An 18,931-nucleotide genomic window follows, 5' to 3' on the forward strand; every position below is an offset into this window, starting at 1 on the left:
AGCACAAAAGAGAAAGGTGGATACTCACATCACTTACAACACTGACCACACCAATGTTGACTCTTTAGTTAAGTACCTGCTCGAGGATGAAGAAAAAGTTTTGTCACTAATGAGTTTGATGTAGTGTGCTCATTAGCCGTAACCTGAAGGGAGCTGTTCTGGCTGAGTAGCGGGTGGCCCTCGCCAAGTGTGCAAAGCTTGGAAGTCACAACAGATGTGGTTAGAAAGAGCATGCGCAGTCAGTGGTGGCAGGGAACCATTGAAACAGATGTCTTGGGCCAAGACCCTGAAAACGGGCTACAACATGCTGGTGGGAGAAGGTTAATAACTCTGCTCCTGGTTATTCAATATTCTCTCGTTCAGTGTTTGGAAAACAATGCTGGCTCACCAGGAACAGAAAAAACATATGCATGTTTAATTATGACCGTCATGTGGCCATAATATATGTTCCAACTACAACCATAACAATATTTTCTCGTCACATATTTATCACAAATAAAATATGAACTATGAAACAAAATAATGTGATCCTGTATTCACAATCATGCATACTAATGGTAGATGTAATAAAATGTGAAAAGCCCCCTTTAATGTTTAATGTGACCATAAAATGCCATACATGCCTGATGAAAATTAATGTTAGTTTTGGGGCGTCCCGATCTCCCCAGGCCACCCCAAACACTTTTGAGTGGGAAAGTAACTTAAAAGCTTTGCTCCCATTTCACAACAAACAGCAAAGACATGGAGCAAGAGACAAATAAACTATTAGTCCCTCGTATCTGTGGTTGCAAGTGTCTGCTACTCAAAATGCAAATTATTATTTTAAGGCAATATTATTTTGGAGCATCCTTAACCTATTTCTCCGCTGCTCTGCAGGGACTAAAGTGCTGTAGAGATGATTGCATGAAGGAAGTGAAGGCCGTATGTATTAATGAAAGATTCACAATGGTATCAAAAGGTGACAGATCAGTGTACAAATTAATCACTTCATCCAATTTCCACATTACGGCCTTCCTTTCCCAACCTTTACAGTCCAGTCATGTCCGCTGTTGTTTACCATTCTCCAGATCGAGAATTAAACGTGAATGAGAGTGATAAATCATGGTGGAGAAACACACAAACTCTTGTTGTAGGTTTACGCTGGTGAGGCAAACAGAAGGCGAGAGTGAGTGAAAAACGCTGCAGCCTGTTAATCAAGTTCAAAAAGATGGCTGCAGTTTTTTTTTTTTTTTTTATGACTGGCTGAAATGATTGAAGGGGCGCCAAATTTTTATTCACTTCTGTGCGCTCTCTCACTTTTTTTATGACTGCTCTTTGAAGATAAATGAGATGTATTATGAGGTATCCAAGGAAAATGGAGAGGATGCTCGGGATCCAGGATTAAGCAGCTAATAGACTAGGTTGCCTGGTGATTAATGTGTCTTATCAACACTCATCAGTCTTTCTAAATGAAGAAAGGCCTGACCCAGTCTCAATAGATAACACCAATTAGGCTAACTTTTCTATTTTACCATCTTTAAATGAGTTTTCTGAATTTCACACCTGATGGAAAAAAAACGAGAGGAAAATATCCATCTGTGTCTGTTTTCAGGTACCATCTCTATCAACACCCTCCGAACTGCCTACACAGCCCCTGGAGAAAGTGAAATTCTCGACTTGGATGATAATCTCTACCTCGGGGGCCTGCCAGAGAACAAAATGGGTTTGGTGTTCCCCACTGAGGTGTGGACAGCTCTGCTTAACTATGGCTATGTTGGCTGCATCCGGGATCTATTCATTGATGGACAAAGTAAAGATGTGCGGCGCCTGGCTGAAATTCAGAAGGCTGCCGGAGTCAAGCCTTCGTGCTCCAAGGAGCCTCCCAAACAGTGTTTGAGCAATCCCTGCCAAAACAACGGCAACTGCAGAGAAGGCTGGAACCGATATGTATGTGACTGCTCTGGAACCGGATATCTGGGCCGCTCCTGTGAAAGAGGTAGGAGGTCATTCTTAACTGTGCTAGAAATGTTGTCAGCACTGCACACTGACCCAATTCCTCGTCACTGTTTTTTTCATATTCACATTTTTCATATTCCCAGACTATTTTCTACCTACAAAAAAATATGGAAATTTAAATGAACAAATTATAGAGTAAAATTTATGCCCTGTTTTAAGAATATTAACATTCTTAACTCTGTTACAAGTGTAAGAAGAGTTGTTGCTTATAATTACAAAATATTTCCTATTATGAATGGTGAGATATGAGACGCCAAACATGGAAGGGAGGAGACAGGATCAGGAGTTGCATATTAACACTGAACTTTCCATTTTAGTAAGGTGTCAAATTATTGTCAATTGTCCGCAGACACGCACCTTTGGGACTTCACTGGCTGTGGACTCACTAACAATGTAAATTTATTGGTTATCCCCTCACTTACACGTTGTTCCTACTGATGTTGAGAATTGACGTAACCCCTCCCACCACGCTTCAATTATACAGCCAGGTCCACGACTGCTGTCCTGCGCACTTTCCCCCCTGTCCTATCTTGTCCTGTCTTTCCCTTAAGGGTGTAGCATTACTCACCCATAAAACACTGAAATCCAATATGTCACTCCTAGCTGTATAAAGCTTTTCTTTACTCATAATGTTTACACCTAGTCTTTGTCTTTATCTTTTTTTGTCTTCTTTTCCTATAATATTTACCTACATGTTCAGTCCCTCTCATTTTATTTTACTGTGACAGTCTCCTGTTGGGCACATTGCCAGCCTCATTCTGCTCAATTTATTTTCATAGAAGGGACACGGGAAACAATTGCATTCAGTATAAGATTTCTTGAGTTCCGCTCACTTTGGACAAGGCTGCGATTCCCCCACATTATCTCAACATCTCGACATATGCTTTGTTCGAGATGTATATATATATATATATATATATATATATATATATAATATATATATATATACATACATATATATAATTTCATTTTGAGTGGTACTTTGACTTTGGTACTTTGAGTTACGAGCAATTGCACATTTGATATTTTTTGTTCTTTTTTGATTTCCAAGAAAAAGTTTTACTCACAGGATTAGCTTAAGACATTTGGTCACTTGATGGTGGTGACATACTTTGCAACATGCAGGTGTCTTTTGTGTTCTTGCATTTTCCCTTTATTGTGCAGCCCTTTTGACAAATATTTCTTTCTAACCATGGCTCCTAAGAAAGTGAATGTTGAGAAGCCAAAATGACTGATGTGCATTCAGGTAAAGCTCACAGAAAGAGATGTAGTCTACTTAGGTAAGAAGTATCAATGTCACAGTTCTGTGGTACAGTGGGTATGGAAATTACTAAGACCCCCGGAAATATTTCACTTTTTGTTTTATAGTAGGCATTTGGTAAAATCACTGAAGTACTTTTTTTCCCCTTATTAATGTAAATACAGCATCCTAAATTGGCAGAAAGAAATGAATTGTTAACAGTTTTGAAGATTTTGTAAAAAAGAAATATCACAATTATAAGTGTGGCCATGGAAGGAATTAAACACTTAAGCCAAGGTCATATTTTAATGTGCTAAGATGCCTTGAAAGCGAAAGGGCACTCCGGTTTCCTCCCACATCACAAAAACATGCAACGTTAATTGGACAGTCTCAATTGACCCCTCCGTGGATATTGCGCAATCCGCGTCACTGACCAATCAGAGGCCAGAGATCTGCATAGACCAAGGCCCGTTTTTGCTCCCGCCATTTTCTCTGACAACATTGAATGGTCCAGTATAGGTTTAGTTAGCGTTTTATCGCGTATTTGGGTTATTTAACAAAAAATATGGTTAAGAGGTGTAGTCACGGACTTTGTAATAGTGACGACAGGTATCCTGAAAGGCTAGTTGGTGGAGTTCGATTCGTACCCTTTCCAAAACCGAAGACCCAGTACGAAAAATGCCTTCGATGGATCAAACTTTGTGGAAGACCGCATCATCAACTTAATCCTTCTAATATCAAGCGGAACACATATGTTTGCACGAAGGTATGCCCTATATTTGATTTTCAATAGATGTCTCGTATAAATGAATTCGAAGTTCTTAGCTAGCATAACACTGCTGCGTGTGAACGATTGACACACTTATTCTTTGTCGAGCGATATTTAGCGATGATCGGACTGCACAAACGTATTGATTTCTTGCTGGCTCGCGGCCAGAAGCTTAACCAGACTGTGTTTGCACGAAGATATGCCCTAAATTTGATTTTTAATACACGTCTCGTATAAATGAATGAGACGTTCTGCGCTAGCATAACATTGCTACGTGTGAACGATTGCCACACTTATTCTTTGTTGAGCGATATTTAGCGATGATCGGACTGCACAAACGTGTCACTTTCTTGCTGGCTCGCGGCCGAAGCTTAACCAGACTGTGTTTGCACGAAGATATGCCCTAAATTTGATTTTTAATACACGTCTCGTATAAATGAATGAGACGTTCTGCGCTAGCATAACATTGCTACGTGTGAATGATTGAATGAAATCAGAAGCATGGCGTCTCTCTCAGTTCAGAATGTATTGTATTTGCCATTTTTACTGTTTGTCTTACGTGAGCGCACGTGGCGTGACGTCATTCAGGAGGCGTGGTTAAGTGCCCTGTACGGAGGGGTCAATTGCCCTACGGTGTGATTGTGTGTGCGGCTGTTTGTCTCTATGTGCCCTGCGATTGGCTGGCAATCAGTTTAGGGTGTAACCTACCTCCTTCCCGTTGACAGGTGGGGTAGGCTCCAGCACTCCCATGACCCTTGTGAGGATAAGCGGCTAAGAAAATCAATGGATGGATGGATGGATGAATGTTATCACTTGTATCCTTTTATGGTAGCATTCGGAAAAACGACAAAAAATAAATAACAAAGAAAAAGCTGTAAATCTTTGTGATGCTCATTGAGTATGAGTATTGCTAAAGTTTGGCTGAACTTTACAACTGTACAACTGCATGTAGCTACGTACAGTATTTGAAATTGTATGCCTGTAAGGTGAAAAAACATTGTTAGAGAGGAGCCTTGTAGCGTTTCCTGTTTTGAAATCAACAATCCTGATTTTATAACACGGGCAAAAACAGCCATGCCACTTGAAGGCAGACAGAAAAGGCCAGGGTGTGTAGATTGTTGAGTGTATGGCGATGCTGAATGGCAGGTGTCTGATGCGCTGCTGACTGGTGGTCATATCTACAGTAGCATGCACAATAGCTTGCAAATTGGCTGTCTTCTGTTAACCTTTTAACTCATCAAATCACTCGCCTGTTCCCAGGAGACAAATAGGAGAAGCGAGTGAAGTCTCAAGGTTTTGTGCCTTGGCTAACTATGCAAATCTCTATAGGCAGTATTGCATTTAAAAACATTTGTCAAGCAGTACAAACGCTATGACCGGGAATAAGTTTAGTGTGGCTTGTGTTATGGAGCTACAGTTTTGATACATGTCTCTGAAATATTAACATACTTTGTGTGTGTGCGTGTGTGTGTGTGTTTCAGTTTTACTGAGAGCAAAGCTCAGCAAAGTTGTGGCAGTGCTTTTCTGCCTACATCAGCTCGTTGCCCTTTGACCAGAAGATTAGTCTGGGTTTGACCTGCTTGATCAAAACAACAATGGTCCCCTGTGTGAGAGGGCCAAATACTTTCGTTGCTAATATTCTTCTCATAGAGGAGTAATTGAATATGTTTTAGCTTATTTTATTTATATCAGAGCAATTGAAGTGGACTAACAGAATATTTTGATTACACTTTGAAACATGTACAGCTTGCGATACGAGTGAAAAGTGAAAATACGAGTATTTTTTTTTATCATGGGTGATGTTTCTTTCCATTTCTATGTTTCTCTTGTACCTATTAATAACAACAAATAGCACGATGGTTACAATAACAAAAATAATGCTACGTCAAAAATTTGAAAATGCATAATTAAGGCAAATGTCAAAAAGAAGTGAACCATGTGACAATGTTATCATGGTGCAATGCACTTCAGGTTTCCTCATCGGAAAATATTCCACATTGTTACCATAGACTGCGTGACATGACAACTTTGGTGTACTGACTGAGTGGTAAATGCTATTTGAGCATAAGACTCATTTCCTATTGATGATTCCATTGTGTCCTCATTCATGTGCCCGCTGCAGCATTTCCTTTAGTTTTTTCTCCATTTGAAATAAATGCAATATGTAAAGCAAAATTATTTAGTGTTTTATGTTGTGGCTACTTTGAGAAACAATAAAATGGAGAGGGGCAGTCATTCCCTATCCATTCTCATACTTATTTGCAGTGGAAATCAAACAAGTGAGTCTATAGCCGCAACCAACGCTGGTATCCACTGAATTATCTACAAACCAATGGGTGACGTTACTTATATTTCTGATCTGTAGTTGGGACAAAATATTGTGTAATTACAATGGCACACACACATAAAAATTCTAGGGAGTGGTAAAAGGCATAGAAGGACCCAAACAGAAATGGACAACAACAACTGCATCCATTACATTATTAATTAATTACAGCAGTAAAACGTGATGTATTTCGTGAAAGTATTTCTTAAGTGAACATCCTATGCAATACATCTCTTTTGAGAATGCCCATTGAGCCTTGCTTTGCTCTGCTGAGGACTGCTCTTGCTTTGCCAGTCCCCCACGTGTGTTCCAGTTCTGGCTAATAAGACGACAGGAATATGGGCACAGCACATGTGGGGGGTGGAGCGGGCACTGTATACAGATCATTTTCTTACTTCACTCTAGGAAGATAATTACTTATCCGAAGAGCGTTCTTTGGATTTAAAAAAAGGCAGAATCGGCTTGACTTCAATGGAAAATATGAGCAAATGGAAAAGAAAGTGTTGCGTCCTCACAGCCATGAGTTCATTGTCACAGTTTTTCCTTTTCTTCTCACATTCAAGTGTCTTACTGTGTTTTGGCCAGGATGCTCATGTCTCATGTTTTCTGGCTGTGTCTACACAGACATTGGCATTAGTGTGCAAGTGAGTGGGAGCAGTGGTATGGAGGAAGTGCCCTGGCCTGCTGCCAGTTGTTTTGATGGCTCCAGATTGCCATGATGCTGGTCGAGTACAGCAGGCTCCAGTAAGCAGAGGAGCTGTCAAAAGAATTAGCCCAGCTCTCACTTTTCGAGCATGGTGTACCCCACGGTGGCAAACTACAGCAATTACATATGGTGGAGGAGGACAACGACGACAACGTAGCTGCCGGAACAAGGGGGTGGTGCTTCTAGAGTCAGGCATAAAGCTATTTGCCCTATTTTGAGAGATTTTAATTAAGCAGACAAAGCAATTTTGCCCATGCAGCCCGAATGTCTACCCCTCCATTGTTAATCCAGCTGCTCATTAGCCCAAATATTAGTGTAAGGCCAAGGCAGTCTACCAGATGGCTTGTTGCAGGACATGCACACATTCCCTAATGAGATTTGACATTCCGGATTGCTGAGTGCAGCATTTACCTGCATTAAATTTAGATTTTTGATCAATATATAGTGTACTTGTGTGTGTTGAACACAAATACACGTGCAATTTGCTGTCAGATGCCTTTGGCAGCAGGTCACACATTGTAAATTACTACAGGATTTGAATTTACTCATCTGGAATGTGCCATTAACTCCAACTATGGATGCATATGTTTGTTACATGTATACATGAACCATCATTTCCAAACATTAGCATGCCTACCAAAAAGTCCATATGTGTCTTATCAACACTATTTTAACACAACCTAATGTGTCAAAAATGAGCATGAGCTATCTAAAACAAACGTGTTCTCATCATGGAGGATTCTCGTCCTCTTTAAGCAAATTTTAAAAGTGGGTGCATATATGAGATAACCGTTAATCATTCATCACCATGCTTGACTACTATATAATCACAAATTAGAGATTGGTTGGCTCAGTGCCTTTGAGTCGCTTACAATGTACGGTTATTTGGTTAGAAAACACGGCAATTGGTATTATTGGTTTTGAGGTGTAAGGGGTTTCAGTGAATATGAATGAGAACAGATGTTGTCACATTAATTCATCATTAGTCCAAAATTGTTCTTTGTCCAAATTTAAAAGCTTTACCTTCAGGTGGAATTCATTATAGCTCCCAAGAGACTGTGATAGTATCATCAAAGTCTAGAGATTTGGGATTAATTTCTATATCTTTAAAATAAGGGATAATTCTCTTTTAACAGTCCATAAGGACTGTGAAACCTGATTTTCCTTCCTAGTGTGACTGTCATTTGTAAAATCCCGATGACACACAAGATTACAATTCCAAATTCTTAAAGAGAGACCCAATAATCCGTGCACAAACTAGGTTGCTGCACTGTGGCCATGTAGAAACAAATTGGTGCCAACAACTATCAGGATATTATACTCGCTCTGGAGACAATATGCAGGAATCCAGTCACTTGACTCTACTTATCGGATTGTGTGTGTGTGTGTGTGTGTGTTCCAAGAATGCTATGCTAAACAGGACAGTGTCTTTAAATTATTTATAGCATCCTATTGTCATTTCCTCCTATTTATCCTGTACCTTGAACATATATTTTCCCAAAGCCTTTTGCAGTTGTCCCCCACCTAAATATAAATTGGATTGGACCTGGTGCCCTAGTACCTTGGCATGCACATCACAATCCTGAGACATGCAGTTGACAGCTCCCCTTCCTTGCAGAGCCTCTTCTCCTGAGGGGAGAACGGAAGGAAGAAATGGTGTAGTGTCTGCTATTCCTTCCCCTTGTTAGTATCAAAGCCTAATTTGTCACATCACACGGATGCAAACACATGCTGACTCCTCTGAAAAGCACACACAACAATAGTGTTTTGTGTTTTACATGAGGGGAAATGAATGCTTGGTTTAGTTTGGTGGCTTCTATCGGCCCTGTGACAGTCTCCTGTCGGGCACATTGCCAGCCTCATTCTGCTCAATTTGTTTTCATAGAAGGGATACGGGAAACATCTGCATTCAGGAAAAGATTTCTTGAGTCCTGCTCACTTTGGACAAGGCTGCGATTCCCCCACATTTTCTCAACATCTCGACACATACGTTTTTGTCCTCTATGCCTCTTGAATGTCTCAAAAGGTGACGTAATGGTCGAAGTGACTAAAAACAACAATTTCATGATTAAGGTCGCAGGCTGTTTTCAGCCTCGCAGCGGACTTTGTTGGCAATCACATCTGTTAAAATATAGGGAAAACAAGACAGTTAAAGTCATTGCTTGTATAACCGTATTTGTTGTCTTCCTACAGAATATTGTGATCTCGATAAGATCAGGCATCTGAAAAGGCATTTATTTAACCCTATCATAAAAAAAAATTGATATGGGATCATAATATTTCATTCATTGTTAAGCAGCGTTACATGAACAATAGATCCTATATTTTACAGATGGCATTAACTAGAGAAAGAATGAGAATGAGACAAAAGACAATGGAGCAAATACTGTCAACTTGTATGTAAAGAGCAGCAAACCAACTGCAAATACTGGATGATCCGGGAATAAGCATTCCAGGTACAGGGACTTTGAACTCCGCATTTCTAAGCATTTTCCGACAAGTTTCCAAATGCAACTCCCTGCTGCATCAGCCTGGTTGGAAGCAGTTCGACTCGTTGTCGCACACCCCTGTCATCTGCAGGGCACCCCAGCAGGGGCGTGGATAAATTGGATTTGGGTGAGAAATGTGACTGAGTCACTCCGAAAGGGATGGATGTGACATGTGACTTTGTGTGACTGGGAAGTGGTGATGAGCTGCTGTGTTGGACAGTGATACCCTACAACACCAAAACTCTCCATCTCCCTTGCCTTCCAACTGCCTGTCTCAGCACTCCAAGAGCAATAATGGCTTTGTTATTGGTTTGTGGTTTAGTTACATTCCCGGAAATGCTGTTAGAAACTTTTGCCAACATTGAACAATCTCCCTGGCATTTCTCCAGACAGCTGCCTAATGCTTTGAGTAAATGTAGCCACAGCGAGCAGACCCTCAATATGCAAGTGGAACAGACAAACACAGATCATGTTGGTCTTAATATGGCTTGCCTACATCAATGTCACGATGTGGTTTGTCATCGTGACGCACAAAACGTGGACACAATACTGCAGTCACTTTATATTAATTTGAGTTATTTCCTTTGTTCAAGGAATATGAACCTATCATAGCATGTGAGGTACTGTCTGCGCTTCCATCCTCCATCATGCTCTGCTTTCACCTATGGAAGCCACCCCATAAACATGATAGTTTCATCATCATCATCCATGCATCTATTTTCAACACCACTTACCCTGGTTAGGGTTGCAGGACGCTGGAGCCTATCCCAGCTGACTTTGAGTAAAAGGTGGGTTACACCCTGAACTGTCACTGAATCCGAACTGAACCCACAGTGCCTGCACCAAAGTCAGGCCAGTGCACCACAATTGAATTTCATCATCATTATAAATATATTATCTGTTTGGACACCATTTTTGAAACTAATTAATTCCTGAGCAACAAGGATCTATTATTCTCTTCTGTGTATCACAAATGTCTTTTAAAGCATACTGGCGATGCGCTTACGGCTGACTGGCGCTTGCAAAAGAACACATCATTATTCGTGTCTCACATCTCCCTAGTTTATTTATTATCATATTCATCTCTACAGGGCTATATACTAGTCTACCAAAGTTATTTCCTTGGCATTACTTTTGATCAAGCATAAGCATGAAACTAGAAATTGCAGTTTTTATTTATAGAAACTGTAAAATCTCTTGAACAAATTTCACTATCAGAAAATAAATGGCAAAAAGACTGGTTAATATATCACAGCTTCTGAGGAGAAGTGATTTCCAACCACGGTGCAATGGTACATTAGTGTGCCCTGAGAGATCATAAATATGGCAAGAAAACTTCTCCAATTAGACTTCATTTGTAGGAAAATGTCTTTCTAACAAATGTTGTAATTTTGTTCATACATTTATGCCAGCAAAATATAATGAAATTCAGAATAATTAAATACTCTTCCACTAGAAAACATAAAGTACATTTAACCTGTGCATCAACATGTTACTGTTCAAACAATGAGTCGTGTCTATCATTTTTGTGTTGAACTATATGCACCCACATTAAAATATCACACAATAAATACATTCATGACTTGATTGAGAGGATGTTATGTTATTGAAGTGTATATACTTTTTGTGCCTTTTTTTTGTTTAGTGATGTGCTGTGACTTCAAGAAAAAAATCAAGGTTGGAAAAGACTGCTCTAGGTTCCATAAGCATTATGGAATAACATCAGAGGATTCTGATTGGACACATATACTGTACCTAAGGGATTGTATTCTAACCCCCTGAACTGGTCTGACATCCTATACTGTTGAATTCTGTATCCCTGATCTCACAAATATTTGCCCCTCTCTTCAATCTATCTGCAGAGGCAACAGTCCTCAGCTACGACGGCAGCAAGTTTATGAAGGTCCAGCTGCCAGTGGTGATGCACACAGAAGCTGAAGATGTGTCCATGCGCTTCCGATCTCAACGAGCATATGGCATCCTAATCGCCACCACGTCTCGGGACTCGGCCGACACCCTGCGTCTGGAGCTGGAGAGCGGTCGCGTCCGGCTGACTGTTAATTTAGGTAGCGAACCAAGCGTGTTTCCTCTGCAACAGCAAAGTCATGCATCAAATTGAGCTAAATTATGCCTAACAACTCTTTCAAATGCACCACCACACCACCACATGCATTGTGCTTCACACACACACACACACACACACACACAAACCATTCTTATTATTATTATTATTGTGTTCACATTCTTGAATAGAAGGAGATAGTGTAAAGCTTTCAATGGCAAAAGTCTGCGGCTCTCTGGTTACTGCCACTTGAGATCGCAGTTGCCTTTCCCAGCAAAGAAATGCTCGCTACTCATTCCCTTAACTTATTCCGCATATGTGTATTTGTCTGAGACCCATTGTGGTGCTTTTGCCACTTTATTTTTTATTTGCAGATACATGTATCTCCAAAATAGATGCCTAACTAGATAAAAAGATACAGGCAGACACTGATGATCGGCATCTACAGTATTATTACGTTTTACATATGAAACAGAAAACAAAATTCCACCCCAAAAAAGGAATTCACACAAAACAACTGGTCACTGTCTCCTCATAAGACATTAAAAAAAAAAAAAAAATCAGCATATATATAGTATTGAAGGCTCACTTTTTTTTTTTTTTTTTTTTGCCCCTCTCTAAAATCTGAGCATTCCTTGTAAGGGTAGGCAAGTGTTGGTCTCTGGCTGTTTGCCCCCACTTTTCTGCTGCGGTTGACAACATACGACAGGCAGGGCCAGAAAGGAAGGCACGGAGGGGGGTTTTGAACTGGGTCACCTATCGCAGAGCACAACATGAGCTGAGCTTTAGCAACCTGGGAGGTAAAAAGGAAAAAGTAAGATAAAGCCTGTGTGCCCGCGGCTTACTGTAAGTCACTCATGAAAGTTGACAACTAGCGCTGCTGTGGTAGAATTAAGACCACAATCCGGCATGCTAGAAAAGGAACTACAAAAAAAAATGTCTTTGTACACTTTTGTCTTTTTTAGCTTTAGAACATATTTACACTGTACACTTGCACAACCCTTTGACTCCAGTCACTGTCATAGAAATGAGCTCCTACTCTCCATTAAATCATGGTAGAAAGCTGTGAATAATTGTAATGTACTGTAATAAGTTGATACCATACATCAGACTCGCTTTAAGTCGATATCATTGTTTTCATAAGCATCACAATTTCTCTATTACAGTATAGAGGTACTGTACACTTGATCTTCAACCATTGTGTCACATAATCATGCTTTGTTTGCAAAATGATAAAGATAGCTTCCTAGCTGGCCCTGTCTGACTCTGACCAAAATCTCATGCTCTCAAAAATACATAAATGTAAATAATCCACCTGGAATATGTAAGGAAGACATCTTTAGAATGAATGGCCATTAATATACAGTGATCTATTTTGGATATTCCCAAAAACCATGTTGTGCTCGCATCTCTGGACGTCTGAAGCACTTTAGCAGTCGTGTTGCAGCAGGAGGCCACGAGTGAGAGCATCAGAGGACGGTCAGCGTCCGTGTGTCTGTCCCCAGAGAGGTGGAATGTATGCTTTTCTGATGTCTGCAGCTGCAATGTTGAAAGATGAATTTATCTCTCATCTATTCTTCCCCATCTAGATTGTATCAGGATAAACTGTACCTCCAGTAAGTTACTGCTCACATTCATCTCTTCTATTACTTTTCTCTGGGCATTCACGTAGCCCGCCACGAGATTCCGAGCCGACTTGTTTGATAAAAGACATTCTAGTTCTTTTCTGCAGCCATTATAAATGACATTCAGAATCCCCCGTAAACTGTATCTGACTTGCATCTTGCATTGTAATTATTATTAGAACTAAAGGTTCATAAGATGTGAAAAGGGGAGGTTGTAATCAATTAGAACCATGAACTATGTTTCTAACTGACTATGTTTCTCTTGATATTTTTAATTCTATATTTTTTGAAAAAGTAATTTCACTGGTACTCTACATGCATGACGTCCTTGTCACATTTTTTCTCTTTTGCTTTGACGCCAGCATGCCTAGCTGGATGTAAATTGATGAGGTCATTCACGGCACATATACAGGAAATACAGAGTGTGGTTTTATTATTCTCATTAACTTCCTCCACAGAGCAGAAAGAAATATTTGAAGAGAGAAGTGGAAAGAATAGATCATTGCGTATGTGTGTGTGTTTTTGTGTGTGTGTGCGTGCATGCGCGTATGTGTGTGTGTGTTCCAACAAAGAGGTAACACTGCAATATTTAGGAGGTAAATATCACTGACATTTATTATTCAGGAACTGTGATGATGAAATTATGACATCTTTGGAGCCATAATACATGACCTCTCTTCCTATTTAATAATTCCAACAGCTATACATATCATAGATACTAATGAATGAAATAAAATATCTTTCACAAAAACAGGCCCAGTTACTGATGGTTTAGTGGTACACTTTGCATGACTTTGGAACAGGCAGCATGGCTTCAGTGTTGGTGTCTCTATGTGCCCTGCTTTTGACTGCCGACCAGTTCAGGGTGTAATCTGCCTTTCACCTGAAGGTGGCTGGGATAGGCTCCAGGACTCCCGCAACCCCTGTGAGGATAAGCAGCTCAAAAAATGAATAGATGGATATTCTTGTGATGTGGGCAACTGGTTAGAGCATCTGCCTCATGGTTCTGAGGACTGCGGTTCAAATCCTCGCCTCGCTTCTGTGGATTTTGCATGTTCTCTGCGTGCCTGTTGCATGTTCTCTGCGGTTTCCTCCCACATCCCAGAAAGATGCATGAATTGAAGACTCTAAATTTCCCATAGGTGTGATTGTGAGTGAGAATGGTTGTTTGTTTCTATGTGCCCTGCGATTGGCTGGCAACCATTTCAGAGTGTGCCCCGCCTCTTGGCCAAAGATAGCTTGGTAAGGCTCCAGCACTCCCGCGCCCCTTGTGAGGCTAAGCGGCTTGGAAAATGGACGGATGGATGGATAGAGGCAGTCCCCGCAAATACTATGCAGGGATTAATATGCTGTAAATCAGTGTTCTGTATTCCGAAGGTCATGATGAGTAGTGAGGCCTTACACAGCCAACGCCACCATTTTGTATCACGTGGAGTGACCTCGAGACATGCCTCTGAGAGGCAGCCACTCTTAACACCTTTCTAAATGTTGAATAGCATTGTTCATGCCTCCTGGATGCATCCCTTGTTTGTGTATGCAAATGAAAAGCTCACAGCTCTAGTTCCCCATTTCAACACTTTAAAAAGGTCATTCTTGGTTTATGATGATACTGAGAAGGTATAATATGTGTAGACAGAAAACCCTGGTAATTCCTTTATGTTGATATTTGGTCTTTGTATTTTTTTAAAAACACAATGACAAAAATACATTTGGGGGCGGGGATTGAATAATGAAGTGTTGCAAAGGATAGCAGTAGTTTTAAATAAGACAGTGTATGCCAAGGATTGTATAGCTTTGTAGTTCACATCACAGTAAAAGAAAAGACTGAAGTATCATCCATTATGTCTATTCCAGGGGAAACAATGTTTAAATGTTTAAATAAATAAAGGCATTAGGCATACACAAATTGAAGAGTTTGGGTATCAGGACATGCGAAAAGAAGTTGGGGAAATAACCACGTTCAGTCCGTGTTGAATTCATCATTTCCTCTAGGATTATTATTGTCCCTGTTATTTCCATCCTCTTCTTTCCTCCTCGTGTTAATTAATGTGCATTGTCAGGCGCTGTGGTTCTGGTTAGCTTGGTAGTTGAAAAATTCCAGCAGCAACTCAAAGAACACATCACTGTCAATTAGTGACCGAGGCTCCTTGGGGCTACCCGGAACTGTCTCGAGAAAACATTGCCACTTTGACTTAAATACTCATAACGTGTACCAAGCCAGATAAAAGTAAAACACATACTCTTCAGTTATCTGGCTACTCATGGACTCTTGGTTTCGCCTTCCTCCAACATTACAGGGATAAAGGAAATTAGTTTTTCTTTTTAAAACCAGAATGAAATGTTTTCAATGTTGACCTGATGGCATATCTCTGTAACACATGGCTCTATGCCACGATGAATTGTGTTTGGAGTACACATCAGAAAATATTAAAACATTATGAAAATGTAGCAGAAAACTGAAGCTGAGGTCCTATTACACAGTAAGAGAGCAAACATTTGCAGACATACTAGTAAATTATTGATTAAGACTCCTCAAAAGTGTTGGCTTCATTTTTTTGCCTTCTTGAAGATTTTTTCGGCTTCCACACGCATCTTCTAACTACAGTGGTAGTAGTATTTTATTGTCTACAACAAGTTACTTGATAAAATGACTAGATATTTTGTTTTCATAAAGATCATGGAGCAAAGCATGTTGTTTTCTGTAAGTGGTGGCTAAAAATAGTAGATAGTTGCAGAAAATATATTCACATTTATTTTTCATAATTTCCTCATATTATAAGTGTAGCTGCATGTTGCCCACCTGAACATGTTCACTCTGTCACAGCAAGATCTAAGTTCATATAAAAACAATGCAGAATGTTTTTTGTATATATTTCAGGGATCGAAGTCTACCTATTGCCCGTTGAAAGTCAAAAATAGTCCGCAAGCTAGCAAAACATACAAGCAAAACAGATATCGGACTGCCATAATATTCACATCAGTGCAAAATTATAAGTGCCTCGATATCGTCGTGGCCTTTTATTGGCAGGTGAGCGCTTCACTTTCCCCATTTGAGTGTAAATGTACCCGGTTGGAGTTGTAACTCATTAGACCACCTATTTAAGTTTAAATATATAAACTGATTGACTGACTGCCCCACATGAGCGTGCAGAGGAGTGTGTTCGCGTTGCAACTTCTACGACCAGCTATGCCTGTTAGAGTATCGCTTCATCATCAACTTGGCAAGATAGAGGCGCCTTGTTGTAGCGCAGCTCCACAGGCCGGGATCGGTTGCTTGGTCCTCCGATTCATGAAGCCTGCATCCTAGCTCGCAACAACTGCCGCTGGGGAGCCCCGTGAGTTGGCTCTCCGTGCGTTGCCGCCGCTGCCGCTCCCTCTCCTCTGCAGAATTGTTTAAGCATACGGTAACAACATCACTCTTTAGTGGTATATTGGAGAGTCGAAAATAACGAGTGAATGAACATAACGCAGGGGAGGATTCTAACTTCCGTTTAAACATACTGTATCGGCACCTCTGCAATTACATTCCATTAGTCCCAAAATGTAAGTAATAAAATAGGTCCACTCCATATCACTGCAAAAATAAACCTTACATACTGCAGATAGGGCATGGGTAAGTTAACTTTGAGCCCTGTATTTGTGATACAGTACTTAGTGAGCTCGCTCACTGAATCATGTTGCGATCTTAAGGTGCACCAGATGCTCATTAAATGCTAAGATTGGTCAAAAATTTCCACCCTGTCATTATCCACCCTCTCAGCATACTCATCTACAGGATCTCATTTGCTGTTTGCATTTACATTGTCTGCTTCCAGTTTCTTCTTCTTCTTCAAAAAATAAAAATAAATAAAGAAATCTTGTACCCCGGCTAATCTACTTTTCTTACAGCCATTAAAGATACCTAATGAAATTTAAATGAAACTCAATGGAAAATTTCTACTTTTTGCGGTGAAATGAGTAAGTTGCAAAGGCCCCTTATGGTGGCATACATTATATTGACTAACATTTCATGACCCATTTTCCAACGATGTGTTGGTGTAACAAACTTTTTTTTTCCTTTCGATTGCTTAAAAATTCAAGAGAATTCACTGGAGTGATTGCCCTTGTTTTGTGACCTTTATGTGACAAAATAATTTTACATTACATTTCAGCAGTCATCAGACAAGTGGGTTAGCTGGTGTTGCCCACTAAGCTTCTCTTGCCACCAACACAGGCTTTGATGTGTGCTTTTGACAGTAATCCAGCAGTTGCTGATTGGTCAGCCTCTTTCCTCCACCTGGGTGAGTCATGGTGTTGGGCCAGGCAGCACCAGCGTCTGGCTTGTCATTCTGCCGACCCGAGCTGATTGACTGGATAATCACGTGTTCTCTTGCTGTCCTTGTGCCATACCTCTCTGCTGTTCCTTTTGAGAACGCATTCTCTGCGGGTCCATCACTGCAGATAGATCACAAAAAGTGAGGATTCTTGGTGGCTTGAAGCTGCATGCACATCGGCCTATAATGTTAGTCCTGCAACCTCACAGTAAGGCAGCAGAGGCAGTGAGGGAATGTGGTGTAATGTAAATGGGTTCTTTGCCCGCTTTCCTTTTTTCTCCCCCTGGAGAGCAAAAAGGGCGGAAATATTTGAAGATAAAGATCAAGTACACTTTCAAGCCCTACTCTATTCCATTATTTCATATCTCTGGCCCTTAATCCTGCTCCAGTTTCAATCCTACCCCTGTGTTTAGTGCTTACAAAGCAGAACTGGGCCTCTAAGATTGAACGTGTCCCAGAACTTTGGCATCTGCACATTTGCATACGCATTGCATCAGGGGTTTAAAACTTGCTGAAGAAGAGAGAATAAATAGCCATAGAGGAGTTGAAGAGAATGAACCTGGCACCTATCTAAAATAAGCCTCACAGTGGGCCGAGACGAGAGATTTAATTCTGTCACAATGGGATATTGTCATCCTCGTGTTTGCTTGTGTGGGCACAGCAGGAGCACGCTGGAGCGCCATCTATAAAAATTCCGAGATCTTTACATAGGTTGCGTGTTTCTCTTGTCAGACCAATTCAGGCTTTGTGTTATTTGTGAATGGTAACTGCATGAAGGATTCTTGCAGGGTTTTTAATTTCCTTGCACTTTGTTAGTGTTGCTCTAATTTATCACATTTTTAAATTACATCATGCTTGAGGTGTTTGCCACCTTAAATCTATGTAACCTCTCACTTACTGCCTGCCTGATAGCAGTTACATGGTTAGTGCAATATTCTCGGGATTGTCTGAAGGCATGAATCATGAGGACTGCAGCGTTATTTTAATTTGTGTCAGTTAAATTATCACTGAACATCAAAGCACACCATGGTTGCACAATGTTCATATTTAATTAGCTTGCAACAAGTATCAGATGCTCCGTGCTGTGTTTCCAAAATGATCATTCTTACTTGTGACAGTCCTTTGCAAAAATGGAACCACACTCTGTATTTCCTTGTATTTAATTGACTGGATTGGGTGACAGGAACATAAGTTTTATTTTACATCTCGCATTTTACAACATAGTAAAAAAGGTCTTTTCAACATTACTCTTATTATATCAATATCCCTTGAATAAATTATTTAATATGTCAAATTTAAGAGACACTGAATTAAGAATGCAAGGTGATGCCCAGTTGTGTACTGGAATATCTCGTGACGGTGTTCTGCTGCCATCTCGTGGCGTGATGTAAATTAGTTGAATACCA

At 40.4% G+C, this 18,931-nt stretch overlaps 1 protein-coding gene across 11 annotated transcripts in view; it reads left to right on the forward strand.

Moving 5' to 3' along the window:
* The window catches only part of LOC133509912 (neurexin-1a-like), a 211,969-nt gene that overhangs the window by 89,571 nt on the left and 103,467 nt on the right, over positions 1-18,931 (forward strand). For 6 of the 11 annotated variants that reach the window (XM_061837396.1, XM_061837397.1, XM_061837394.1 and 3 more), the window contains 3 exons: positions 1,592-1,975; positions 11,388-11,591; positions 13,177-13,203. In XM_061837396.1, the coding sequence (XP_061693380.1) occupies positions 1,592-1,975; positions 11,388-11,591; positions 13,177-13,203 (615 nt within the window). The remainder of the gene's footprint in view (positions 1-1,591; positions 1,976-11,387; positions 11,592-13,176; positions 13,204-18,931) is intronic. The other 5 variants (XM_061837400.1, XM_061837402.1, XM_061837401.1 and 2 more) reach the window with 1 other exon arrangement.

Source organism: Syngnathoides biaculeatus, chromosome 12 (genome assembly GCF_019802595.1).
Source record: "Syngnathoides biaculeatus isolate LvHL_M chromosome 12, ASM1980259v1, whole genome shotgun sequence".
NCBI lineage: Eukaryota > Metazoa > Chordata > Actinopteri > Syngnathiformes > Syngnathidae > Syngnathoides > Syngnathoides biaculeatus.